General features: G+C 39.9%; 1 protein-coding gene across 1 annotated transcript; it reads left to right on the forward strand.

Annotated features, from left to right (window-relative positions):
- The first annotated feature begins 20062 nt into the window (after positions 1–20062).
- SPAM1 (sperm adhesion molecule 1) lies at positions 20063–27913 on the forward strand. Its single transcript, XM_013956463.2, has 3 exons — positions 20063–21028; positions 23292–23381; positions 27200–27913. Exons 1-3 carry the CDS (start codon positions 20063–20065, stop codon positions 27911–27913), a joined length of 1770 nt encoding a protein of 589 aa, XP_013811917.1.
- Positions 27914–27958: the final 45 nt, after the last annotated feature.

A 27958-nucleotide genomic window follows, 5' to 3' on the forward strand; every position in this document is an offset into this window, starting at 1 on the left:
AATATAGACTTCTCAAGCAAATTTATACACTCACATGCTGATGGGTCAAATACTGTTTCTTGTAGTTTGAAATGTGTAGTTGCAGCAGAAGCAGCACTTTAGTTCCTGCTCCTAGCTACTGCAATCCAGGGCTCCCTGTGTTAAGGTAAGATACAACTGAAGATGATTTTGTCTAAGGAAGGCTGCCTACACCTGTGCTACCATCTCTGCTACACATGTGGAGAACTTCCAGCTTGGAGATAGGATAGCAGCAGTGGACTGTAATATGTCAATTCACCGCAGCTTGATTTGTAAAAGCTCATGTTCAGGTATTCTCATTCTTCTCACAGAAAACGAGGATCTTCTGTGCTCTCCTCTGCCTCTCTTTACATGTGTACACCCTATGTTGCAAAACAACAGCCAGAAAACAAAGCCTCCTCCCTCATGTATTTAGCATGAACCTTTGCTTTGGGCTGTGATATGTCTATGAGCTTGGGGTGGAGGTCACTATTATTCAATAAAGATAGTTAATTATTCCTGGTCAGTATCATAAGTGATATGTTCTACCCATACATTTCTCAGTGACTATAGCATGACTAATAAAAATATTAGTATTTTAGAAAAATGTGGATGGAGAATATTAACAGGCATTTTGCATGTCTTCCACACTAGTGATTTGCAAGTGGATTACTTTTGTGTAACAGAGGAAGGGGTTTGGCCTATAAGACACACATTTTGATACAAGAGTAAACTGGCAGCAGAGAGTGAGAAGCAGGATTTTCTGGAATCCAGTGGTCTAGGTATCCTACCTGGAAAGAAATCAGGAATGTATGAAAGACTAGAGAGTGGTCTTTGTATTCTGTAGTCTTTATCACGGAATGGATGCAGAATGATTTATCTCCTTTATACACCCCTGGGGAGAGGATGTCTGCTTCTCTCTGCTACATACCCTTTGAACTCATGCATGTGGAGAGGATCACTTTCTAGACATACCCATCAGCGTGCACGAATAGGTCAGTGGGCCTATTCTTGTTAAAGACACAATCCCAAATGTGCATTCTGTTAATGAATGTGGAATAACTATGGCTTAAAATTTACCTAGATATATCAGTTACCTGCACTGTATTGATTTTCATCAGTGAGATTTTGGGGTGAGATACGTTTCAGAAGGATCTTTTTCTACTGTCATTTATTTAAGCTGGAGTTGTTTCCCAAGCAATTTTTGGACTTGGGCTGGGTGAGGGAAGGATGTCTCCTCCTCTCCTCTTATTCTTTATTAAAGCTGCTACTTTCAATATGTGCACATGATATGCAGGAATATATCTTACTTGACATAAAACCATTTCACTCAGCTTGCTTTTAGCTTCCACATCTGAAGATATAACTTGGAAGTGCCTTGGCACAGATTGACATAAAACACAATGAGACATGAAAGGCAATCAGGTAAATAAGAAAATTCTTATTTACTAATTATGATAGTGCCTATTGTTATGGCAGTTTGGCAAGGAATAAGAAAGATTAAAATGTAAATTAGATATTCCGTTACCAAAGGAAAATCAATTAGGTATTCAAAACTGAAAAAAGGCAAAAAAAACCCAAACAAACAAACAACGCCCCCCCCCCCCCCCCCCAAACTTATATGCCATCCTTAAAAGCTTAGATCTGAGCCCTGGAAGACACTGAGTGCAAACATCATTGTAGGAGGCCTCCCTGGAGAGTTGTACTGCCTGTCAAAGGACTTTTCTAGCTTGTGCAAGTCAGAGGTACCCTGGCATACACAAGTATGCCAGTCCCAGAACAGGAAAAATCATAGCTGCAGAAGTGCAGTGCTGTGCATGAACTAAAAGCTCTGCAAAAACAGCTACAGTATGTCTGCTCTGCAGAATTGAGTGTGGGACAGAAACCTTCCCAGTCTGATCCATATGGATGAAATCTTTAGGCTTTTAGGCCTAGAAGGTACACTGCAGCACTACCATGAAGAGACATCTGCTCAGGTTCTGTAGTCCTGAAAAATTAAAAATGGGCTATGCCAGATTAGTAAGCCTCACTTCTTCAGGCTCAGCATTGTTCTGTACCACTTTCAGGACACAGGCTGGTGTCTCTACATTGTGCTGCCCTACATTGTACCCTGTAGATAAACTAGCTTGTTTGGAAATAACAGAGGAAACTCTTCTTTGGGCTCTACCACATGATGCAGACATACTCTCAGAGTAGTCAAATGTAACAGTAGACAAGGGAGAGTGGGAGTTTTCAAAACAGCTTTAACTGACGTACTACAGCAGAGGACTCTGGTTCTTAGACTCTGTGTCTTGCCAGCATTTAGGAACTGTTTCCACCTGGAAAGGAAAGAAAATATTCTCCCAGGCTAAGCATGCTTCCAAGCTCTCTCATCTGGTTGTATGCTTCGCCTACCTCCTGGGGCAATATATGGAAGTGCAAGGATTTCAATGTCTCTTCCCCAGTGCCCTGGTTTTTATAATAAGGAAACCTGGTGACAATGGCCAGAAGAAGCCATGTGAGTTCAGGTCAGCTCCCTGACCTGAATGCTCAGTGAGCAAGCTGTGAAGATGTCCACAGTACACACTCCCTGGCCAATCTCCTGCAGCTTCAGCTCACTAGGTACTAGGCAACAGGGGACTTTGAACAGCTGCCCTAGCCCCTGAAGTGGCTCATTCATGCAAAACTACAAACAGGTGATATTCACTTATGATGGCCTATCTCCGCATAGCTAAACACTGTACCTGCTGGAGGTCCTGGGTGGAATTAACCTATAATTCTTAGAAAAGCAGTCTAAATTCTCTAGCCTGGAGCTGAGAAAGTACTGTGGAAGATAACTACACAACGTGGGCTAAAGGAAAAGAAATGGTGCATTTTGTCAGCTGTATAGGTTGACAAGCATTGCAGGGCTGTGCTGTTGTCCAAGGTGCAGTGAAATCCACTGGCTGTCAAACAAGCAAGCAAAGAAGGCTGTGAAGCCAAATGTACAGGTGTTTTCCTAGTTGTTGTTCCTCCTCCTTACAGCTTGTTTCCTAAATTATCAAGGATGTGGTCACAAAGAATCCAAATAGCTGTTTAGTAGGTTACAGTAAGAGTGGAAACACATTAGCGTGCTTGGGGACAGATTCTTAAAAATGGGTTAGATTACTCTTGGGAGGATATTAGAGGAAAAAAATGGTAGAGCAGAGCTGCTCTATTTTCTTTTGATGTATATTGTTTTGAGTTTATAGGCTACTGAGGTGCTCCAGCAGTCATACGCTTCTGTGTAGCCAAGAAGCCTAGAGGTACCCTGGAGAGTTTTTTTTCTGTGCTTCTCAAGGGCTTTCTCTCTGATTGCTTATGTCCTAGTGGTGCCACACACTTGGAAGTTACCAGAGCACATGTCTCCAAAGAGATGTGCATAGGCCTGCTATTGTCTGTGTTTCAACAGCTCCTCAAGATTTGTTTTCTGGCTGTTGACAAAGTCATACCTACAATAAGCTGGGAAAGCAAAAACCCAGATGCACACAGGGCATGCCAAACATAGATGTTCCTAAGCAAAACTATGAGTAAGACTTGAGCTCCCACGGTTTATCTGCAGGGATAAAACACTTTCCAGGTCTTGCTATGGGTGTAGGCAAAGTATGAGAATGTCAGTAATGGTTGAAAACATGAAGCAGTGATGCATCCACTGCCAGTAAGGGGGCCTTACTTTGCTTGCCATGCACTCTACCTCCTGCCTATGCTGAGATCATGGGTGACCTGTGGGGGGAAAAGAGGGAAAGGAGATCTCAGTCTGCCTTGATTCTGGGATGGGGAGACAGGCTGCAGAGTGCTGAGATTCAGACACTGTGGCCCTCACAAAGAGAGTGGATTAGGGAAGTCAGCCCCATAATGTGAAAGGCTGAAGCCGAGTAGGGTCCTGAGGGACTCAAAAAAGGATAAGGATAATGGAGGATAAGCTCTATACCACAGAGATGGTAGGTAAGCAAATTACAGAGTAGGTCCTTCTACCCGGGAGATGTGGAGGTTAAGAGAGGCACTTGGGAGAAATGAAGACTGGAGGTGTGGGTCCTTAACTGTCCTGGAATAGGAAAAGATAAGAGGACCTCAGTGAAGGATGGGCTTGGGAAAAGAGGATATGATGGGGAGGGTAGGACCTGACACGTTGTGAGTGAGGTCAGAAACAGGTTATGTGTGTCCTAACATGTGCTCTGGCCCAACAATGCCTTGCTCCACTGAGATGTGAAGATGTACCAGAGAGGTAGGTTTCATCTTCACAGTGGGGTCAGACTGGCTGGAAAGCAGGGATGTGTGAAGAGAAGAGAGAAGGGAAGAGAGACACCATATCATCAGAGCACCCCTCTGCCTCCTTTGAGTTGACCTGGTGTGCTTTCCTTTGCAACCCACCCTGCCAAAGTCACAATACTGAGTTTTGCTACTGATTAATAATGGGAGAAAAATAAATTGCTCTGTCCTTCATTCTTGCTTGGAACAGCAGAACTCAATTTTGCCTACACTGCTCAGGAGCTTTGAGCCATCTTTGCTCTTGCATGTTACGTACTCTATATTTTTATCTGCAGCATTCAATGATACAAACTGTGTGGCATTTGCATATCTTTCTTTACAATCTTCTCTTCCCTTCTGGCTTCAGGCATCTCCTCTCTTATTAGCTGCCAGACGTGGCTTTTCTATTTTTTTATCTTCACCTGCTGTCCCACAATCAACAAGAACACCTTCCAATTTGTGTTATATCAAAGTGAATCAGGAGCCACCTGACATTCATACTCTTATGATTTGCAGGAGAACTGAAACATTTAGCACCAGGTTATTGTTGAATCCAGCTCATTCAATAGCAACTGGAAGTTGTTAGTATCTGCCTTGCAGTCTGGCAGCTGTAGGGCATGACACTGGTGGCTCTTCTCCAGTTGCTAATGGACAGATGTCCACATCGTAAAAACACAAACAAAATTAACACTTTTTTCTGGCAGCCTCAGTGGGGGGAGTAATACATTCAGTGGGCCAGTGAGGCTGTTATTAACACTGGGCTGTGCCCACAGAAAAGCTCGGAGAGTACTGGAGCAATAATTTGCAGACCCTGTTGCACTTCTAGGGATGGGAACCTTGTGTACCAAGGACAAGAAGTCTTGTTTTGAAAGAAATAGTTTCATGATAGAAGCCACAGAGGATGTTACTGAATGTCTGAGACAAACTAGTAGCTTAATGAGGTGGGAAGAATGGCTTGGTCATAGTTCTCTGCACCTATTCTTTTCTTTTGTTTCTCACACCTCTAGGGAACCATTTCCATATCTCCTCAGGCTCCTTGATTTTATTCTATTCCACACAATCACTTTCACCAAGCATGGTAAATCTTCCTTCTCATTTTAAGAATTATTTATTTCATTTATTTATTTAACGCTGCTAGCGGGGGCCTTATACTGGGAGGAAATTCCTATTTGACTGCAGAAATGGATGTTAGACCACAAAATGGGTGGTAAAGATGGAGGGTGCTATTCTGGCTGTAGGATTCCTATGGAGTGGATCCTGTGCCATAAAGATCCAGTGTTACAGGGGAGAAAAACAATTACTACAGGTGAAGTGGAAGAGCCTTGCAGTCTACAGCTTGGGCTGAAACAGCAATGGCTTTCAGTTAGCTGGCTCCTGTTGTTAACTATCATGAATCTCTCAGCAGTAATTTGACCTACATAGTCTCATGACTTATTTATATTGTGCTTCTGACACACAAAGCTGGCTGGATATTTTCCACGAAGAAGGAAAGCAATTTCTTTGACAAAAATACCTGGTGAAAGAATTCAACCCAGGCAAAGGACATATTCAGAATGAATATTTAAAATTCCAAAGCTTTATTTTGAGTTTTATTCTACATTTTTACCAATGAATATTGTTTTAAAATATTTATGTAAAATGCAGAGTGGTAATACTAGGGCATGATGATATGACAATACAAATATTGACAAATACTATTCCATCTTCTTCCTTCATCTTAGGAAGGTCTTTGCTTTAGAATATTTTTCTCATAACTTTAGAACAGTTTTATAAACTACTATTGTCTAGACCATTACATGTCTTTATGTAGATATGTGTTAACATACCCTACATCAGCATCCACAAGTGAAGCTCTAGCGGTGCTGCCTGAATCTCTGTGAGAGAGGTCTGGTGGTGCCCAATTCAGCCATCTCCAGGCTTAGCAACCGCAGCGTCCGCTGGTCAGTCGAGGACTTCCTCATGCTACCCTGCTTACCGTGGCACCTGCCGGACGCACTAGGCACTTCAGCCAGGGCCCCTGGGAACATGGTTTTGCCCCCCCCCCCCAGTTCTCCATAGTGACACCATGAAAAAATCTTTTAGTTTCAGTAGTCAAACCAGTGGGGCACTAAATGTAAAATGAAGTCAAAATGTAAAACAGGCCCACTTTAGAAAAGAAAAAAAAAAGATCTCTTTTAAAGCATTTGCTTGGTGTTTGTGAGGTAGATTACAGAACACAGTGTAAGACCTGTGACAGATAGTGTTTTGTTATACTACTTACTGAGATCAGCTATGATAGGAGACACCTTTAATCAACTACCCTATAATTATGCTAAGTTTTTCACTAAATGACAAATCCCAATTGGCTGGGTCAGAGCCCTGCCTTTCCAGACAAAGCTAATTACTTTGTCCATTCACCCATTCACTCATTTCAGCAAGTCCTGACCTGTGGTATCATGTAGGTGAGTATTTACTATAGATATTTTTATTGCTTAATTTTTTACCATTTCAAAATTTAAAATTTCTGAGCTCCATAAAGGGAAGGTACATGTCAATAAGACTTTCAGAAAGATTGTCAAGAATCACATGTAACATCCTAAACAAACCACATATTTACCTGCTTCTCAGTGTGATACTATTATCTATTTTTTTCTTATCCTGTTTTGAATATTTTAATCCCAAGTGGTCCATTGAACTATTACACAAACAAAAGACTACCTTTAAACAGTAAACATATAACTGTCATAGTTATTGAGTAAAATATATGTGTACACATAAAAAAAAAATTCTAAAACAATCTTATACTAATATATTTATTGTACTTTCTATATTAAGCTGTTAGTCTAGACAATTATTTCTGGGGCCAGGGAATAGGTTTTGTTTACAGGCTACAATACACTGATATGGATTTCTGTTTCTTTAGGAGTCTACTGGTATAAACTTATGCTTGGGGGAGTTTAAGGTATTTGTCCCTAGTGACTGTTTCTAGTAAAGGGTAGAAGACAAGACACCTTAGTGTTTTCAGCCTTTCAACTCAGGTAAATGGTATGTTACAGTGTAATAGTTATTTTTTATACAGAGCCACAGATGGGAAAGGCAATCCACAAAAAATCAAAGGTAAGAGGTTTGTGTCAGAGTTGCTTATAAACAGCAGGGGCAATTCTGGGCAGTTCCTGCATAGGTATGGGTTGGTGTGGGCTCCTGCTGAGGCCTCCGACGTGGAGCAAACTCAGAGAGCGTGAGGATGTGGGCGACGTCCTGCCTCTCGCGGGAGCCTGGAGCAAGGGCTTGGAGAGCAAGGCCTGCACGGCCCACGCTCCACGTCATGCAGGTGGTCCAAACTCGTGCTCTCAGCATACGGACTTCGAGGCCCTTTTTCCTTAAAAACAGAAAGCTTCTTTATGCCTCTTGCTTTCACTAGTTAGCCAGAATTTGTGAGGGCTTGCAAGTTATTTCAGTTAGAAGAAGGAAAGGTGGCGAGGTCAGGTATCCTTGCTGGTTGTTTACAGGAACTGTAGGAGACTTTGCTTCCCTGAACAGTGGCTGATCCAAACAAACAGAAACTGTTGTTTGTTCAGAGCTGCCAGCCTCTCTTTTCCAACTCCCTTACTCTAAATCCTTTTCCTTAGGCTTTCTCTAAGGGTTATGATAATGTGCTTGCTTAGGCAGGTTTGGATCCCGACTGTGCTCCTTTTTTCTTTTCAGCCGAAGCTGTCAATTCTTTGACATAACTATTTCCCAAAACAGTGCTCGATAAGGCCTCCTTTATAAATCACCAGTATTCCGCATAGCTTTGTACTCACCTTTGTTTTGAGACTTTGACATCTGCTTACCCATCTCTCTCACCTCTCTCCAGGGATGGGTGGCAATTAGGCTGGCTCCTCAGTATTAGTAGGTTTATCAAAATAACAAAAGACTATGAGGATTGTGAAGAAACAGAGGATGAAAAGGAGCACAGAAGGAAACAGTAGGAAAGAGCAATTATTCTTGAGGGAAGGTTAATTTCTTTACTGCAATTTCATATTTTCCTCGGATTATATTTATTTATATACAATCATATGAGAGAAAGGAATACAAAATGAATTATAATCCCAGGAGAGCAAGTCTGAAAAGAGAAAGCATTCAGGTATAGCAAAAGAGAACTGAAACTATATACTGCGAAGAGAGAGGCTAATATATAAACTGACTGAGGTTAATAAGAAATATTTATTTTCAAGGATAATTCACTTGTGAAGATTCCCTACCTCCCACTCCTGTTGCTCTAGCTATAAAGGATTGCTATGGAAAATCTGGGAACAATTTTATCCATGGAGGTTGGGTTTACTCCAGGAGTACATCTACTCCCCTACTTTTCAAAGGGAATGCCACTATGCAAGTGATGCCCTAATGATGGAGTTTACCATCTCTCCTGGAAGATTCTCATTTTTCCAAACAGAGGACGTAATTTTTTGACTGAAACCATTTCACATTCTAAACTGTGTTAATTTTAATACTGCATTACTTAAAAGGACTGGGCAAAAGCCTATTCTGCCTCTCCCATAGACACTTTCTAGAACAGTCTCACCTCTTTCAAAGGCACAGCTATTTTTGTAGTGTGTAGATAATTTTTCATATTAATCGCTAGAACAGGGTAATAATTTGCTGAGGGAAAAAATATTTTTAACACAGATGTGAAACGCCATCTGCTTTGACCAAAAATGTACTTTAGTTATATTTCTGTGCTGTCAAGGTTGAGAAGGAAAGAAAATTGTATTTTTCTCTGCTCAGTTTAGAATTCTGGATTTCAAAATAATATTCCTGTGGGAGGAGGAGAATAAGCATGTGTATTAATGGAGGATTATACTCCTCCATATTATTGGCTCCGCACACTACTGTCCACACACTTGGAGGTATGTTGTCTTGTTTGGAAGAGCTCACCTACAAGATCTAATAAATTGCTTGGGAAGCCTGTTTTTGTACTGTAACTCAAAATACACTGTGATCTACACTACAGCTCTCTTGTAAACATTGCTATCCAGAAAAGGTTAAAATGATACTGGAGTGCAACATATTGCTGCAAAGAAAAACACACTGGGCATCTTAGGTGGAACTGGAAAGCAGTATTTTGATGAAAGTATTCAAAGATTATTTCATTTACTCAGTTGTTGTCCCCACAGAATAGGATAATGAATGAAAATTATGCCTACAACCTTGTAAGGTAGTCAGGGAGAAGAACAGGTTGAATATATAGCCTGAAACAAAGAAAATAAGTGTTGTACTTTTTTTCTGAAGGCCACTAATTAGAATTATTCAAGCGGTCTCAGAGTGATACAGCAAAAGATACTTGACTAAAAACAACAAAAAAGAAATCGCTAAGTTGCTTTTGAAAATTTGGCTGTGATTTGCCCAAAGTCCCACATTTGTGTAGTACAGAAATGCGATCCAAACAGACTCCCAGATTTATCTGTGCTAGTAATTGCCTAGTAATAAATATCTTTAATGATTTTGAATCTTTGCTGCGGAGAATAAATTTGGACACATTTTGCCATAAAGCACTAAAGATTCAGCAGACAGTAAACATTTTGCAGAACAACCTTAGTGAGTTGGAGTTCTCTGCAAAGTGGCAAGCAATGGATTCTCATCTTGTCCTTGATTCCTCTTAAAAATCTGCAGTGGAAACTGTCATTACAGAATCTGAGTTCTGCCAAGCCTAATTATACACAATGCAGCAAATGAATTTTTCCAAATACTCTTGGAAATGTGTTCAGACAGTTTATTTGGCTAACTCACTCAAAAACAAATTAGAACATCAATAAACAGGCTGCTAGAATATTAGGAATTTTTACAGAATTGAGAATTAGAATTTGCAAGAGGAAAAAAAGAGAATCAATAGGAAGAGAGAGTTTTTCTAAGATTTTCAATTAGTCATGGAACACTGGAGTAGTCATAATGAGAATATAAAAATTGGAAATATTAGCAAAAAAATATAGTGGCATCACATTTAAACAATCAAACAGTAATTTGACCAAATCTCTTGTATATCCATTTTTAAGGGGAGACTCTCTACAACCTGGAGGCTCAGCTACTGACCTTTAAAATACTGGCATATTTTGATTTCTCCTATAGGCAACCTAAAATTCTCTAAGCAATTCAGTCAGGAATGTCAGTACAGAAATTTGTGTTTAGACTTTTTCTTAGGCTTAAAGTCCTCATGCAGCCATTGTCCTGTATTCAAAAAAAGCACTCAGGAATGGGAATAAACAATCACAGAAGAGCTGGTTTGGCAGTTCTTGGTGTTAAGGACAGCTACAGCACTTGGTGTAGTTTGACAATCATTTCTTAAATCAGCAGTGCTGGCTAAACTAGCCAGTTTTGCTGGTTTATGTACCTACACCGTGAACTTGGTCAGGAAAAAAATAAAAAAAAAATCTCTTCTCTTTTGGCTGAGGTACTTTTAACCTGGACCAGATCTGGAAATTGATTCACTGTGTGGCCCCACAGACAGATGTATTAACCCAACTCAGAAGATTATATTATGGTGAGGGTGGAGTTTTAGAAGCTAGTGTCAGAAGAAATGCTTATCAAGTTCTTCCTTTACAGACAACAGTGCAACTTACTTAACACATTCATAGCTAGGGTAAATCCTTCTATGCAAAGATCAATCCTTCAAGTTTAGTGTTTGACCAGGTTAAACTTGCCATCAACTGTGCAACACAGATGGTTCAAACTTCCAGAGTTGCACCTTCTTTCTGAGGAGCTTCCTATTCTTCACAAGCGTTAATATTAGCCTGACAACACTTGTGTGTGCGTCTGTATTAATTCAATATCATTGCTCTCTATTTTAGAAATGACAAAATGAAGACCCAAATGGGGAACAGAGGGAATGAAATGTAAATGTGAGATTCTTCTTCTTTCTTCTGTGCCTGTTTTATGACTCTGACATCAGTCTGTAATGAGCAGCCTCTCGCCCAGGACACACCTTTAAAAGCAGCATGAGGATTACAATCTTGTATAGGCTGAGAGGGGCATGAACTCAAGTGTCTCACTTAGAATGTGGGTTCTCATGAATGAGCAAAGCTATGAAAGCCAGGCAGTGCATGGGTGCTTTAAAGGATGGCAGTGATACTACTCTCTTCTTTCAGAAGAAGGCCTCCTCCACAGTGGACTGGAAGAGAATGGGGTCATTTCTTCCAATACCACCTGAGGCACCCAAGGACAGGGCAGGAGGGATGTCAGACACATTAAATATTTTCCATTGGTCCCTGAATGATACAAATGTTGATATCAGACAGCTATTTGCTAACAGTGTGGGCTGCTTTGATCTATGCAGTCTATGGACTGCATCAGTATTCCAGGTACCTTTTTTAAAAGCTTTGGATTCTGCTTCAGGTTTCAGGTTTAAATACCTTAACCAAACATATTGTTAGAGGAACAGATATCCCTCTGCTCCTCAGGAGTCACAGTTGTTACTTTCTCCTTAAGATGTATTCAGTGGTGATCTCTTCACAGAAAGTATAGCTGAGTCTTTAGACACCTCTCACAGCTTCATATTTTATTTAATAATATTTTCATAAAAGAAGTAGGACATAAAGCAGTTTGTCCCAAACACTTATAAACAGTTACAATATCTAGTACCATACTGTGTCTACAATGTTGGGAATTATTTTCACATCAACATACCCACATTTTATATGAATCTGGTCCCATCTGCATATTTGACCACACTTGACCACAGCTTTAAAGTGATTTAAAGACAAGCATTCATCGATCCCATTAACAAAAACTGTTCCACATGCAAACTTTTGCATCCTTACTTTACTCAACATAGGGAAAAGACCAAGTGATTTCATATCAGTATTTTCCCTTGTAATTTTGTCATTATTATACAATGAATTAATGTTAATATACAGATTCAGCTTGCAATGCAAGAAACAGCTAATAAACACTTAAACTCTATCTATAATCAAAAATTATAGAAATTTATGTTGATGAGCTCAAGATTAGAACTGTTTCTAGATGCTGCCAGTCAGCCAGACTACCATAGCTAAGGAACACTCATTTTCTTCCTTGGGATTCATGAAGGGCACCTCTGGTTTGTCAGTGTTCTATGTAAAAAAGGGAATATGTGAGAATTTATGGACTTCTGCTTGAAATTTGAGAAATGTGGTTAACAGGATTAGCATAAGGATGTCAGATACTGGTTGTGCTTATCGGCTCAAGTTTATTTTTAATGTTAGTGGACCAGACTTGACTAAGCCATGTCTAATTATATCAAGGCTAAATGTGAACTCTCATGTCTAATTTCCATAAAAAATACAGCTGAATTCTTCTAACACTTTGTGACATGTCTTAGGTGTAAGCCAAACAGCATAATAAATGATTTTGATAGGACACATCATCAGATAGTAGCACAAAATATTTGCATGAAGTTCAAGCACAGATGTTGTACTCCTCTCTTTTATTTTCTCACTGCCTTTGGCCAAGTGGAGCATTTTTTTCTAGGTCACATGGCATGGCCCAGGTCTAGGACTCTGTAGCTGTCAGTGGTGCCCAGTGATAGGACAAAAGGCAAGGGGCACAAACTGAAACACAGGAAATTCTATCTGAACACAAGAAAACACTTCTTCACTATGAGGGTGGTTGAACAATGGAACAGGTTGCCCAGAGAGGCTGTGGAGTCTCCATCCCTGGAAATATTCAAAACCTGACTGGACATGGTCCTGGACAACCTGCTCTAACTGACCTTGCTCGAGCAGGGGGGTTGGATCAGATGATCTCCAGAGGTCCCTTCCAACTCCAACTATTCTGTGATTCTATATCTCCCACAATACAGACATAATATTGCACAGCTGCATTTTTAATCATATGTGGTTTTGCATTCCAATTTATGCTGTGAAAAATAATGAAATAATTAAACGAAGAAAATTCATATGATTTTCTACCATATGTAAACTGTACAAATGCCAAATTCAGGAAAATCTAAAGCAGTAGCTATTTCCCTAGATTAAGGGCATTTAGATCCATCAGTATGTACTTCTAGTCAGATAGCCCTGGAGCAATTAGTGTTAAAATATTGTAAAGATATTGACTTTTTGACAAAGACAAGGGCAGCTTTATTACTCAGCTCACTTAGACCGACACTCAAGGAGACTGAAAAGAGCAACATTTATTAGAGCTGTCATCGTTAAGCTGGGCCAAAGGCAATCCTTTTAACTGGAAGCTATCACGTAAAATAATCCATTAACTTAGACCCAGCAGAGTACATTACAGCAAAATCTGGAGGAGAAAAACTTCCCAACAGTCAGTTAAGCAAAATTTTGCAAGATAAGTCAATAATAAATAACTAAGTTCTAGCTAAACCGCTAAATATACTATTCAAAGCAATGCTTTCTGCTTTTCCTGCACATCAATGGCCTATTACTGAAATCCACTTACAAAAGAGTTTACCCTAACAAAGAGCAAAATTTGTGTCCTGTAGTTTTCTGACTTCAATGAGGGCAAGAAATCCTATCCAGAGCCAGAGGCACAGTAAAAGCTGGACTACTTCTCCTAAAATTCCTTTTTTGAGCTGATTGTTATCCAACTATGTTATAGTTTGACAAAATCTATTAGATAGGGGATCACAGTCTTGGCAAATGCCAGTGTATCTCAGCTCCTCATGTGTGATTATTTTATTTTATTTTATTTCTTTTTATTTTATTTTACTGTTGTCTTTACCTCCAGCTGAACCTGCTGAGGGATGTGAAGGGCAACAAGAAAGACTTATATAGGTGCCTCAGCAGCAAGAGGAAGACCAGGGAAAATGTGGGTCTGTGGCTGAATGGGGGAGGTAACCTGGTATAAAGGACACAGAAAAGGCAGGGGTACTCAACACCTTCTTTGCCTCTGTCTTTAATGGTAAGACCAGCCTTCAGGAATCCCAGGCCCCTGAGATTGATGGGAAAATCTGGAGCAAGGAAGACTTACCCTTGGTGAGGAGGATTAGGTTAAAGAATGTTTAAACAAATTGGACAGACACAAGTCCATGGGACCTGATGGGATACACCCACCAGCGCTGAGGAGCTGGCCAATGTCATTGCGATGACATCAATTATCTTTGAAAAGTCATGGCAATTGAGGGAGACTCCTGATGACTGGAGGAAAGAAAATGTCACTGCTATCTCAAGAAAGGCAAAAAGGAGGATCTGGGGAACTACAGGCTGGTCAGATTGGCCTCACCTCAATCACTGGGAGGCTGATGGAGCAAATCCTCCTGGAAATCATTTCCAAACACTTTAAGGACAAGAAGTGATTTAGGGTTGTCAGCATGGATTTACAAAGAGGAACTCAGGCCTGACCAACCTGATAGCCTTCTACAATGAGATTACTGGCTTGAGGGACAAGGGGAGAGCAGTGAGCATTGTTAATCTTGACTTCAGCAAAGCTTCTGATGCTGTCTTCTATACCATCCTCACAGACAAACTGATGAAGTGTAGGCCAGATAAACGGACAGTGAGGTGGACTGAAAGCTAGCTGAACTACCAGGATTGAAGGGTTATGATCAGTGGCACAAACTCCAGCTGGAAGCCCATAACTTGTGTTGTCCCCCAGAGACACACAACACTGCTTAACATCTTCATTAATGATCTGGGCGATGGGACAGAGTGCACCCTCCACAAATTTGCAGACGAGGCAAACTTGGGAGAAGTGGTTGATAGACCAAATGGTTGTGCTGCCATTCAGAAAGACATTGACAATCTGGAGAAATGAGCCAACAGGAGTCTCATGAGGTTTACAAAAGGGAAATGCAAAGTCCTGCAGCTGGGGAGGAAGCACCCCTTTCATGAGTACAGGCTGGGGACTGACTGGCTGGAAGGCAGCTTTGCAGAAGAGGACGCAGTGTGTCCTGGTGGACATAAAGTTGATCATGAACAAGCAGTATGCCCTTTTGGTAAAGGAGGCCAAGGGCATCCTGGACTGCATTAGAAGAGCTAACCAGCAATTTGAGGGAGGTGATCCCTTCTCCAGACTACTTCTGGAATACCATCTCCATTTCTGGGCTTCCCAGTAAAAGAAAGATGTGGACATACTGGAGCAAGTCCAGCAAATTGCCACAACGATTAAACAATTGGAGCATCTGCCATATGAGGAGAGGCTGAGAGAACTGGGATTGTTTAGCCTGCAGAAGAGGAGGGTTTTTCTTGCTGTCATCTCTAGGTAGTTGGGGGAAGCGCATGAAGTACATTTTTCTACAAGCGTCACCAAGCAGGTGTCAAGCAAGTGGGGTAGTAATCTCTTGGATCAGTTGAAATGAACAAAATCATACCTTCTTTTTAGGTGATCAGATCTATGATCTAAATCTAGCTTATGAAACTGCTTCTTTGGAGGATCTCTTCAATTATCAGCTCAGCTATGGAATGCTGGTGAATTGTGTGTATGGATGTTTAGAAGTGATGTAAGTCCAGCCACTGCTTCTATACCAAGAACCTGTTTGCTTCCTGAAAGTAATATGGATTTTGTAACACAAAAGGGGAATGTACAATTGAAGGCTAGACGAAGGAATCCAAAATCCAACTGTGAGGATACCTAACTGCTGCTTGTTCATCATCCCAAGAGAACCAAAGAGCTTGATCATGGAAGAGGACCTAAGTTTTTTTTTTTTTATTCTATACCTATTAATTTGAAAGCAATATGCAGTCAACATATGCACCTCTTGATCTTGAGTTATCAGGAATCTGCAGTTTCACTTCTCCTTTAAAACAAGTTGTTGACTTTTCTGGCTGGCAGCTTAGCCTTCAAACCACTGTTTTCCATCTCTTCCAAAATATTGTTGAAAATCATCCATTGAGGAAAGAATGTAAAGCTTTACTGTGAAGAGAGAGAGAGAGAGGGAAAAAAAAAGAGGAAAATTTAAACCCAACAAAACAGTGCAGAGCTACATTTGAGCAGAGCTCAGCTATTCATGAAAGACCATGGAGAATTCCTTGTAGATGTGTACATAGCACTACGGACACTCCGGATGGCGCAAAAGCAATTTGGGTTACTATGTTGAGGGAATGTGAACTACAAGACCAAAACCTTAGTTAAAAGTTTGTGCGGGTCTGTGGAATAAAGGTGCTGATGGCATTCCTGGTAGAGAATGGAGAATCTGTTTTAAGTTCTTTTACTTATGCTCAGAAATTGGGCTCTAGCAGCAGTGAGACTGAGGAGGCGGATGTGCTGGCATGGCTGGTGGGAGGAAGGTGTTGCCGTTCTAGCTCTGTTGTACGTTGCAACTCATCGCCTATACTACATTCTGCTTTCCTTTCTTTTTTTCTTTCTTTCTTTTTTTTTAAATATATACCTACAGATGAGTTCTAATGAGATGTCTGATAATGCCTGGATGCACTTTGTGCTCTTTCTGCATGCACTTCCTACTCCAGGACTATAAACTTCTGGTTTGAAAAGCCTTCTCTCTCTGCTACCAGACCCTCTTCCAAGAACTGTTGCTATTGGTGCTTGTTTGCCAGTTTTCAGCTGGAGTGTGTTGTATTCTTGTGGTTGTGTCCTTGAGCATCTTGTTTCATCCACACGTGTTGGCATCTCTAAGGCAAAAAAATTGAATAGGCTGTTGTTCTCTCCTCAGCTACATAGGGAAGGTAACTGGTTTTAAAGGGTCAGCAGCACCAGCTCCTGTCTGGGTCAGTGGTGAGGGAAGGTTGACTCAGTCTTTCTGTAAGGGGAAGGATATAGTGAGGAAGATTATAAAAGCTACAAACTTTTCTATGTTCGTGCTGACAATCAGCAGTCAACTTTCACTCACTGGATTTACAATTTCTTCAGCTTTGCAGAATTGGAGTTGGTGGTCCTGGTAGAAACAGTGTGCCCTTGTGGAGACGAAGGCCGAACACATGCTAGGCTGCAGCCAGGGTGTAGCCAGCTGGGACGTGATCATTCCCCTCTGTTTAGCACTTCAGTAGTGCATTTGGAGTACTGTGTCCAGTTTTGGGTGTGCTACAAGAAAGACACTGACATGATGGAGGAAGTCAAGCAAAGGGACACAGTGATAGTTAGGGAGCTGGAGCACAGGACAAACAGGGAGAGGCTGAGACCACTGGGTTTGTTCAGCCTTGAGAAGGTTAAAGGAATCTCTTACTGGTGTCTTTAAATGCCTAATGGTATGGTAGAAGAGGGAGCCAGACTCTTCTCAGAGGTGCAGTGATGGGATGAGAGACAACATATGAGAATTGCAACATGGGATATTCCAATGAGATGTAAGGGAAAATGTTTTCACCATAAGGGTAGTCAAAAACTGGAACAGGTTGTCCACAGAAGCTGTGATATCTCAGTTCTCAGAGATACTTAAATCATGACTGGTTAGGTCCTGAAGCAAATCAATCTAATTTAACATACTTTGAGTGGGAAGTTGGACTAGGTGACCTCCAGCAGTCCCTTCCAACCTAAACTATTCAATGATTCTATTATTCTGATTCGTATCTACTTCATACCACTCCTCCAGGTCTGCAAAGCCTTCTCTATATAAGCCAAAGGAAACCCAGTTCTGCATGATCTGATATGGTTACTCCCTGTGGTCATGCCTAACTTCTGGACAGCAGTAAACTGTACTGGATAAGCAGGGCAGCCTACTATGCTTAGAAATGGTATAGGGATAGTTGAACTAATTCTACCTATGTAGAATTAAAGTTAATTTGATAATTCATCATCAGCGATCATTGATTCAGTGCTTTATGGATGGTCATTTGGGAGAGTGAAGGTAGAAGATGTAACAGAACATAACCTTATGTAGAAAATGAGAGCTTTTGATTTTAATAAGCAAATGTTTGACTCACTGTCTATGCCATTATTTTCTTTCTCTAAAATGTTTCTCTAAAATGTCTCCATACGGTTCAGGTAAATAAAGACAGCAGAAATGTACAGAGAGGTCTGTCCGGAGCACAGTATGCCATGGAGCCAGGCTGACATTGGCTCACAGCAGAATTGCACGGGAAAGTGCAGTCTCATGCACTGGAGCACGTTGGGGTCATGGCACAAGAAATGGCTAGCAGCACTATGCTTCTCTGCTGGCAAGATGCCCAAGAGCTGGCAGCATACCCAGGAAGAAAAAGAATGAACACTTTCAAAGGGGAAATATACCTACAGCCTGTTAGCATCAGAAGTGATGCATGAGGAGGAAGCAAAATGCGACCTGCAAAATAGACTTGCTAATCTGGGAAGCTCACGAGTGTCTTGGTAATGCAAAACCCCTCCCCTGGGAAACTCTACTTCTAGGTATCTCCTCCTCAAGTACAACTTTTCTATTTGTCCTGGTTTTCCTCCTAGTCCGCAGATTTACTCTTGAATGAAGAAGAATCCTAGAATCACCTTTAGAGAATGTGATGTCTATGGCCAGGGGAAGGTTCTTCCATTGTTTCAGACCCCAAAAGGTCTAGACTTCACCATTTTTGCAGAAATGACATCAGCCACATTGCTCTGACTTTTCTTGAAAGAGTTCCCCACACACATGCTTTTTTCCAACAATCCAAGCAAATCTGGAGTTTTCAGGAGAGCTAGATATGATAAAATTCAGTGAATGCACAGGCAATTTCCCTATATCTGGTGGGAGGGAGAGAGATAATACAGGGTGCAGGGACCAGAAATTTGTGGTTTCCACTCCTAGCTGAATTCAGTGACTGCAAAGCAAAATCTTTTTTGCTTTTTTCCCTCTTTCCTCTGAGATTTTAGACTCCCAGCCACACTGTGGCCCACTTCTCAGTGCCTCCCATATTTTCCTTCACATCTAGTCTCACTCATACTCATATATTCTACAGCCTGATCATGAGGACTCTAAGGGAGGTGATGGATCCAGGATTAAACAGTCAGGAGTTTGATCAGGAGGAAAGTGGATTCAGGTGTGCTAACGCACAGAGGACTGCTTTAGCTATTGGGCTACTACATAAAAGTTGATGACTGCACCACAACCACCACCACTACCATATATTCTTGATTAAAAGTGACTGTGACTGCTCACTGTGTGTGCACGGATCACCTAAGCTTGCCTACTGAATTGTATTCCTCAGCAGACTTGGACTTTGGGTCACTTAATCTGTAAATCTCAAATGGCCTTAGGCAACATGTAGATGTCCACATACTAAGATGATATGCAACATTTGACCCTATTTAAAAAGCTGTGGCCAGAGGACAGAATGCTTACAATATTTCAGATACCTCACTGAGTTAAATGAGTTTATATGCATTATTTTCTTGGCTGTGTGCCCACAATCTGAGTTCCACTTCTGTGTTATCATGGCTCTTACCTTCAGTTCTCTGTAATATTAACAAATTCAGTTCTAAAACTTTGTTTTGAGATAGGTGAGAAATATTATATATAGATTACTGTTGACTAAGGGAAAACATTGTGTGACATCAGTCATTGGGATAATCAACAATAATATTGAGCATACTGATTCTGATCCATGGATCATTGGACACCACCCCACTGACAGTTTTATATCTATTCTCATATAGTTTATTTCTTCTATGATTGTCTATTGTGCTTTTTCCTTCAAAGGGAATTTTACTCAAAGATGGCAATATAGTCAAAGCCACAAATGGTGTTTGTTTCATGGTTACAAAAGAAAGATTAACTATTTCTTACTTTACCTACATTTGTCTGTTTTTTTTCTGCATTAGGTCTTAGAAGTTGTTGAGAAGTTACCTGCAGTCTGAAATGGTAGAGAGCCCGGCATAAAGGACACCCCTACTTTACACCTAAGGGATACTGCTTAATTCATTTGAAGAAATATATTGTATGTTAAAGCTTTTGACAGACTGCCATCCTTCCGAGCATCTTGATAGCATTTAGTTTGTCTGATCAGAAGCACCTAATGCCACCACATATGCTGCAATGGAAACTCTAAGACAAATCCAAAGTTTTGGTATCTGTGTTACCTGTACATCTGCTATAGCATCTTGTATGGTGTTCAGTCTTCTAGTTTCTTGCTGCTCATCTCTGAATGTACGAGCTCGTCCACTTATTTCTAATTCACCTTTCCTTTCTATCTGGAATGCTCCTACAGAACTTTGTACTGAAAGGACTGGAGTGCAGCTAGATATGAATTTTTTTTCTCTCTCTGGAAGCACACTGAAGACATCCATCGGACAAAACATCACTCTATTCTATCCAGACAGGCTTGGTTACTATCCTTACAAAAATGAAATCACGGGAGAGACAGTCAATGGAGGACTCCCCCAACTCTCCATGCTGGAGAATCATTTAAAAAAAGCCAAAGAAGACATTCAGTTTTATATTCCTTCAGATGAACAGTTTGGACTGGCTGTCATTGACTGGGAAAACTGGAGACCTGTGTGGATAAGGAACTGGGGATCAAAAGATATTTATAGACAGGAATCCATTGAACTGGTTCAGCAGAGAGACCTAAGTCTATCAGAAGACGAAGCCAGGACTATAGCTAAAATGGAATTTGAAGCTGCAGCAAAATCAATTATGTTAGAATCTTTAAAGCTGGGCATAGCAATGAAGCCAAATCGTCTGTGGGGATATTACCTTTATCCAGACTGTTATAACTATGATTACAAACAAAATCCACATAATTATACAGGAACCTGTTTAGATATTGAAATAGCAAGAAATAATGAGCTTAACTGGTTGTGGGAGAAAAGCACTGCACTTTATCCATCTGTCTATCTAGAGACAGCCTTAAGATCTTCCAGAAACGCCCAAGTCTTTGTTCGCAACAGAGTTCAAGAAGCCATTAGAATTTCATATGTCTCTAATTCTACTCATCCTCTTCCAGTTTTTGTATATACACGTCCAGTATTCACAGATGTCTGTGAGGAATATCTCTCTCAGGTGAGTGGATCTAGAATTTAAATATTTAAAATTTAGGTGATGTTTATTTAGTAAGTATGCTAACTTGTATCAGAAAGAAAGTGTAAAGATTTTGAATAAAAAGATTAAATTAATCCATCAAATAAATTTGGTCAAACCTAGCACTGAGGGTCTATTTTCGAACCTTCCTCATAGTATTTACTAAATAGTGGTTTACTCTCTGAGTAGTCCCTACATGTTGCAAAATATTACAAAGCTAGAAAGCATGTTTTAGTACATTAACTCAGAGAAAAGAAATATGAATAATCTCTTCCAAAGAGAATTAGTAAAACTGGGCTGGCCTAATGTCTGTTCTTTTATGTTATAAGAAAAATAAATGAGTCTTTTTTTCCTTAAATAATTTTTTTTCTCCTTGTTTTTACTTTGAGATGTATGAGATGTTTCTCTTCTCGCTTTGTTAGAGGACTGTTGAGGGACCCCATGGATGATTATTGTAAGACCTGGTTCCCCAGCTGAAGTGGGAGAGGACATTACAATAGTCACTTCTTTGCTCCAAAAAATTACAATTTTTTTCTGTTGAAATTACAATGTGTAAATTAAAACAAATAATTTCACAGAATGGTCACAGAATCACAGAATGGTTGAGGTTGGAAGGGACCTCTGGAGATCATCTAGTCCAACCCTCAAGCAGGGTCACCTAGAGCACGTTGCATAAGATCATGTCCAGCAGGGTTTTGAAAATCTCCAGAGAAGGAGAGTCCACAACCTCTCTGGGCAACTTGTTCCAGTGCTCTGTCACCCTCACAGTGAAGAAGTTTTTTTTCATGTTCAGATGGAACTGCCTGTGTTTCAGTTTGTGCCCGTTGTCTCGCATCCTGTTGCTGGGCACCACTGAAAAGAGTCTGGCTCCATCCTCTTGACACCCTCCCTTCAGATATTTGTATGTATTAATAAGATCTCCTCTCAGCCTTCTCTTCTCCAGGCTAAACAGGCCCAGCTTCCATTGCAGGGATTCTTAAACAGTAAATTATCCGTCTTCCACCCCCAATTCTTCTGATTATTTTGATGACATAATTAAATTAGTTCTCTAGAAATCAAAAAACTCCATTGCCTACCTAAGACTGGTGCAAAAATCAATCCATTTTTTAAAATCAGAACATAAAAATGTCACATAGACAAAAAGACGAAGCAGGTCACAAGTCTTCTGATAAGTTAGATGAATTTTAAAGCTAGTGAGGAAATTCTGTCCTTAGATGCACTGGAGTAACTATCTAAGTGATATTTGAATATCTCAGGTGTTATTCAAGGTTAGGCACTGGTTAAAGTTTAATCATCTTATTATGGTTCTGGCTATACTTTTTCCCTCACATTTTTATATAAATCTGCCCTATCAGAGATACCACCAAGTTGCAGGACCTCCTCCTGGTCCTGGCCCCGCTGGCCATCCAGGCCACAAAGAAGGGGAAGTTTGAGGGTGTGATGATGGTGACTGCATGGACACTCTTGTGTCTGGTGTCCTCTCACAGGCCCAGGTAGAGCATCACTGGAATGTGCCCCCAGCTCTCTGGATACCTTCAACGAGCAGCGGGTGCTGTTCAGGATCCCTGATGGTTTTTCTAGTTACTAACTTTAAATCCTGTAACCCTCACACCTTTCCTTTTCATTTGCTTTCCCCCCATGGTTAGTTGTTTTCTCCTGGTCTCTTGGGTAATATCTGACCTTAAAAGGAGAACTGAACAGAAAAAAAATTCCTAAATCAGTCTTTGTAAAAGGCCACTGGCATCCTCTCGAGAAAAGAGATTCCTGTATGTGAAAGCTCTTTCTCTTGCTACATTTCTGCTCTAGCACCTTCTGGTAAATGAAATTAAGTAAAGCAAGCTGTGCTTTCCAGGCCCTGCCTCAGGCAGCATTACTGAAGCTGGTTACTACCAACCCTGAGTGGCCAGGAGGCAATGAAGCAAAACAAAACAAAACAAAAGGTTGGAAATGGTTGGATGGGTGTATGTCATATGCCTAACCACTGGCTCAATTTTACAGCCTTGTTTTTCTAACCAGAAGATATATTTAAATTGGAAATAGTTGGCAACATTTTCTGGCATCATCTACTTAACTCCATCCCAGAATAAAATAGTGTAATAGAGAACAAAGTGTTTGCATCATATGTAATCACTTGCTGTTTCAAAGTGGTTATTTTGGCTATATATTCTTCTATATGCATTATACCCTTTGCCCTTATGTTATAGCTTACTTACATTAGTGTGATTCTTTGCACATTTACTCTCAGGATGACCTGGTAAATACCATTGGAGAATCTGCTGCTCTGGGTGCTTCTGGAATTGTGATCTGGGGTGATATGAATTTAACACAAAATAAGGTATGCTAGATTAATTATATGAGGTTCTTAAAGAGCAATAAAATGAAAAGGGTATAAAGCATTATGATTTACATCATATCTTTTACTTTAAAAATGATGACTCCATACTGTCAGCAGACCTGATATCTTCTCTAGTTAAAAAAACAAACACATCTGAGGCTTATACAAATTGCCCGTGACTACGCAGGCTAAGAGTTTAACCTTTGAATGTACCAGTGTTGGTTGTAAGTAACTGGACAAGCTACTATGATAATTGAAAGCAAGTTAGCACTTGTTTTGTTAATTTAAGGAAAGAGTTCTCATATTTTCATTGCATTCCAGTCATGAGGTGCAGAAAAACTCCTTGGGCTTGCTCAGAGCAATTATTCCAAGGTCCTTCTTCTTTTTTTTATTTTTAACATGGTGCACTTCGCAATACTATTTAAAACATTAGGAGGAGTCAGACTAGGAGGATTTCAGCTCCAGCCTGTTCTGTTTCATAAGTAGTAGTCTGACTAATTCCAGTATAAGAAAGATCTGAGTCAGAAGAGGAATAAAAAAGTAATTTGTTTTAGGAAGGTCAAATACACAGTTTGAGAAACACTGTTATAAGGATGTTTAAATAAATCTTTTGAACTAGCTCATTCATACCCAGGCAAGCTTGGTATAAAAAACTACTGTATGTGAAGAACTTTCACCCCCTTTCGAAGTCTTCTAAGAGTGAAGAACTGAAACTCTTCAGCACTGTTGGGCTTTCTGTAACAGAATGTACGGCCAAATAAAACTCCTGCAGTTCTGTAAGGGTCAAATTGTCAAAGGCATCCCACTTGCACTCTTTCTGCATGTGCCTGGCTTTGAGTATGCACACCTGAAGCTTTTTTGCACGCTACCCCAATAACAGGACATAGATGAGCAACACTTTTATTGTTTGAATTCTGAGATTTGTATGAGCAAATAGAATTTTCCACATCCCAATCAGACCATGTATTTACACGGTCGTGCAAGTGAGTAAATGTTGTGCACTTACAGAGTCTTTTTTTTTAAGGGTATCATTATCACTAGCCTCTCAGTAATGAAATATTCCTGTGAGCCTCACTTCTGCGAGAATTATACCAACCAAAATTTTCTAGCCTGGGATTTTATATATCTAAAAGAAAAACAAACAAATAGCTACATACCAGTTTGTTTACTTGGACGGAATAACTTAATATAATAATTGTTTGGCTTTTAGCTGTGTTTTTTTTAACATTCTAAAGTTCATCATGGCAAATACTGCAGGTGAATGCTACAAAAACACCCAAACCCTCTTAGACATACCAAATTCTAACTCCAGTTGATGTTAGTGAGGTGAGCGCTCTAACACCTTTTGTAAGGGCACAAAGGGCCTTGGAAAATACTTCACTATGCTAAAGATGGGTGAAAAGCCACACTTCACCTGTGAAGAGCTCAAGCAAGATATACAGACTAAGGATATGTCACCAGCATCAGGGCTTTGTGGGCACAGAAGTTACTCTGTAATCTTGTGAGTTGGCTTTGGAAGGGAGACATTGAGGCCCATAAGGCTGGATTGTAAACCCCAGTTGCAGACCCAACCAGCTCATTCTGCAGTGCAGTGGTAGACCATTGGGGAACCACTGTTACTTCCCATCAGTGAAGTACAATCAAACTTTGCCCTTCCTTCAGCTCACTGAGATAGAGGATGTATATCTTATGACTCTGAGGCATTAAAAGATCTTATTATGTGGTTTGTGTGGTCAGGAAGGCCCTATATACTATGTGATATGACTGAATAACCAACAGGCTCAGCAACAACAAAACAAAGTTCCTTCTGAGAGTAAGGCAGAGTGGGTTGGGCAAAAGCCTGTCTTCCAGGTTGCTCAGTTCAGGTGTTTACATGAAGACTTGTTTGCACAAGCTACTTCATAGTTGGAGACAAAAACCCTGATGCATGCCATAATGTGTGTTAATTCTGAAAAAAGGATGCTTAAGGCTTTTGGTAAACCTGGGAGGTGCTATGACACAGAGCTAAATAACACTGGATATTAGGAGGCTATTTTAAAATGGGAATGACAAAATAGACTTTTACTGGTTAACATTCATGGGATGAGTCATCCTTACAGCCCCACTTTTGGGACACTGCTGGTCACTAAATGGAGGAGGGACGTGCAGGGATAAGAAAAAGGCAAGCTTTACCAATGAGGCTGAGGAAGGTAATAAAATGCTATTACTATTTTCAGAGGCTTTTTTTTTGAACACCTGGCAGGTAAGTCATGTTCCTGTTATTCTTCCCCCACTTCCCCTCTGTATGTCTGTTCCTATCTGACCTTAATTCCTCTCTTTCTTATACCATTCCTTTGATCTTTTGTCACATGTTGAAATCAATCCAGTTCACTAAGGCTGCTCTATCCTTGTGTCGCTGCTGTGAATTCATGGACAGAAAGGTAAAAACAGGATCTTAAACAGCCATGTTTGATTCCACGTTGTTAGGTCTGCTGGTAAAAGCCATTGCGTGACACAACTATGTGTCTTAAAAGGAAGTCTGAAAATAAAAGTCAGTAGAGATACAATTTTTGCTATTCTTCCTTCTCTTATTTCTATTTTCTTTTGTCTTATCAAAAGGGGACCATGTTTCAATGTCAATGGTTCCAGACTATCAAACTATTAAAAGATAGTTAGTGGTATTTTTAATGCCATACAGAAAACTATCAAGTAGGTATATTCTGCATAAGAAGTCCCACAAAACTAACACAACAAGGAATAAAATTTTTTATTTAAACAACACCTTTATTACAAATTTTGACTTTTAAAATTATTTAAAATATTTTCTATATTTTTAATGTGAGAGTTAAAAAGGTTTTTGATGATTTTTATAAATAGGGATCAACAAACAAGAAGTTTTCATGAAATGCTAAACTATACTTTATGATATACTAACAAATCAGACTCTCATGAAAAGGTTATCCTTTATTTGATCTTCCTTTGAATATATAAGAAAGCAAAGGAGAAAAACAGTGAGTGGGGCTTCTGTACATTGAATTCTTCATCCTGCCGCTGAGACACTAGCCAGAAACTAAAGCTAAAGGCTCTAATACAGAGATCATAAACAAGTCGCACAATGCACTAGGACATGTTAACTGAGATGATTTCCATGGGTGGAAATAACAGCTTTATCTACCTATTGATGTCTGTTATCAGGCAAATATCCTAAGAAGACACAGCTTCTGAAACAAACAAACAAGAATTCCCAAAGCCTCTGGTTATAAGCTATGCAAGCATATGTAGAATAAATGCCAATTGCACAATCAATTAGATGGTCTCTTAACATATTTCTAGCCTAAAATGCTTTGCATTCAAAAAATGTTGTGAAAGCTACCTACTCCTGCAGTTTATGGCTATTCAGGTCAGGGGAAAATTGAAGAGTCTCAGAGAGATGATTTGATAGAAAAAATTATTCGTTAAGGGTGACAAGTTTTTTTTTTTTCCAGACTCCCTTCAAAATATTCAAGCCACATGAAAGGAACTTTGATCCTTCATGTAACTTCTTCAAATGCATCTGATTCCAAATGCTACAAGCAAACTCATACAGATAAAGTGAAAGTTTTAATTCATCTGCTTTCTGATATGAGTGCTTTTAATAACATCTCAACAACCACCCCACATAAATTTGCTGTGATCCTTGAACTATATAGCAACTTTTCAGATAAACCTGCTTCCAACAACCAGTTATAACTATTATCAAAACCTTGAAACATTTATAGATATCTACTACAGCACATTAGAATGACAGCATTTTTATAGTTTATTTACTAAACCTTTCAGCTATGATGTTCTTTTTACAGAACACCTGTAGGACTCTGGACAACTACCTTAGGAGGACGTTGACTCCTTACCTCATCAATGTAACAATGGCAGCCAGAATCTGCAGCCAAGTATTATGCCAAGACTCTGGTGCTTGTGCACGGAAAAAATGGAATTCCAGTGATTACCTTCATTTGAACCCAGAGAATATTATCATTCGAATGACAAAAGATGGAAAATACACTCTACAGGGGCAACCAGCATTTCAGGATCTGCAAACGTTTATAGAAAAATTTGATTGCCGGTGTTACGCAGGGTACAGTTGCAAACCTAGAGTTGATATAAGTGACATCCACTACCTCCATGCTTGCATTTCAGAAGATATTTGCATTCACATATCCTCAAATTCACTTTCTAATCTAGAAGCCTCTGGGGAAAAGATCCCATCTAACAGAACTGTTTTTTCATTTACCTCTCTGAGTAAGGTGACATCTCCACAACATGAAATAAAAGATATCCAATCTACTATTGGAAATAATATACCCAATATAACAACTACAGAATATAACAATGTCACAGCTACCACTAGTTATGATTTAGAAGCAAATGATACTCATACTTTCAGTAGTTCTTCATCAGTTAAGATAAGGATGTTTAACTTGTTTTGTTTAATTTTAATTTTGAGCACCTTAATATTAATGACCCATGAAAGTGAGAATGAAATTCTTTTTCCCTGGCTTTGTTTGAAATTCTAGAGGCTTTATTTGGATAGGAAAATCATTCCTGAAATGTGTAAAACA

This window comes from Apteryx mantelli, chromosome 1 (assembly GCF_036417845.1).
Source record: "Apteryx mantelli isolate bAptMan1 chromosome 1, bAptMan1.hap1, whole genome shotgun sequence".
Classification (NCBI taxonomy): Eukaryota; Metazoa; Chordata; class Aves; order Apterygiformes; family Apterygidae; genus Apteryx; species Apteryx mantelli.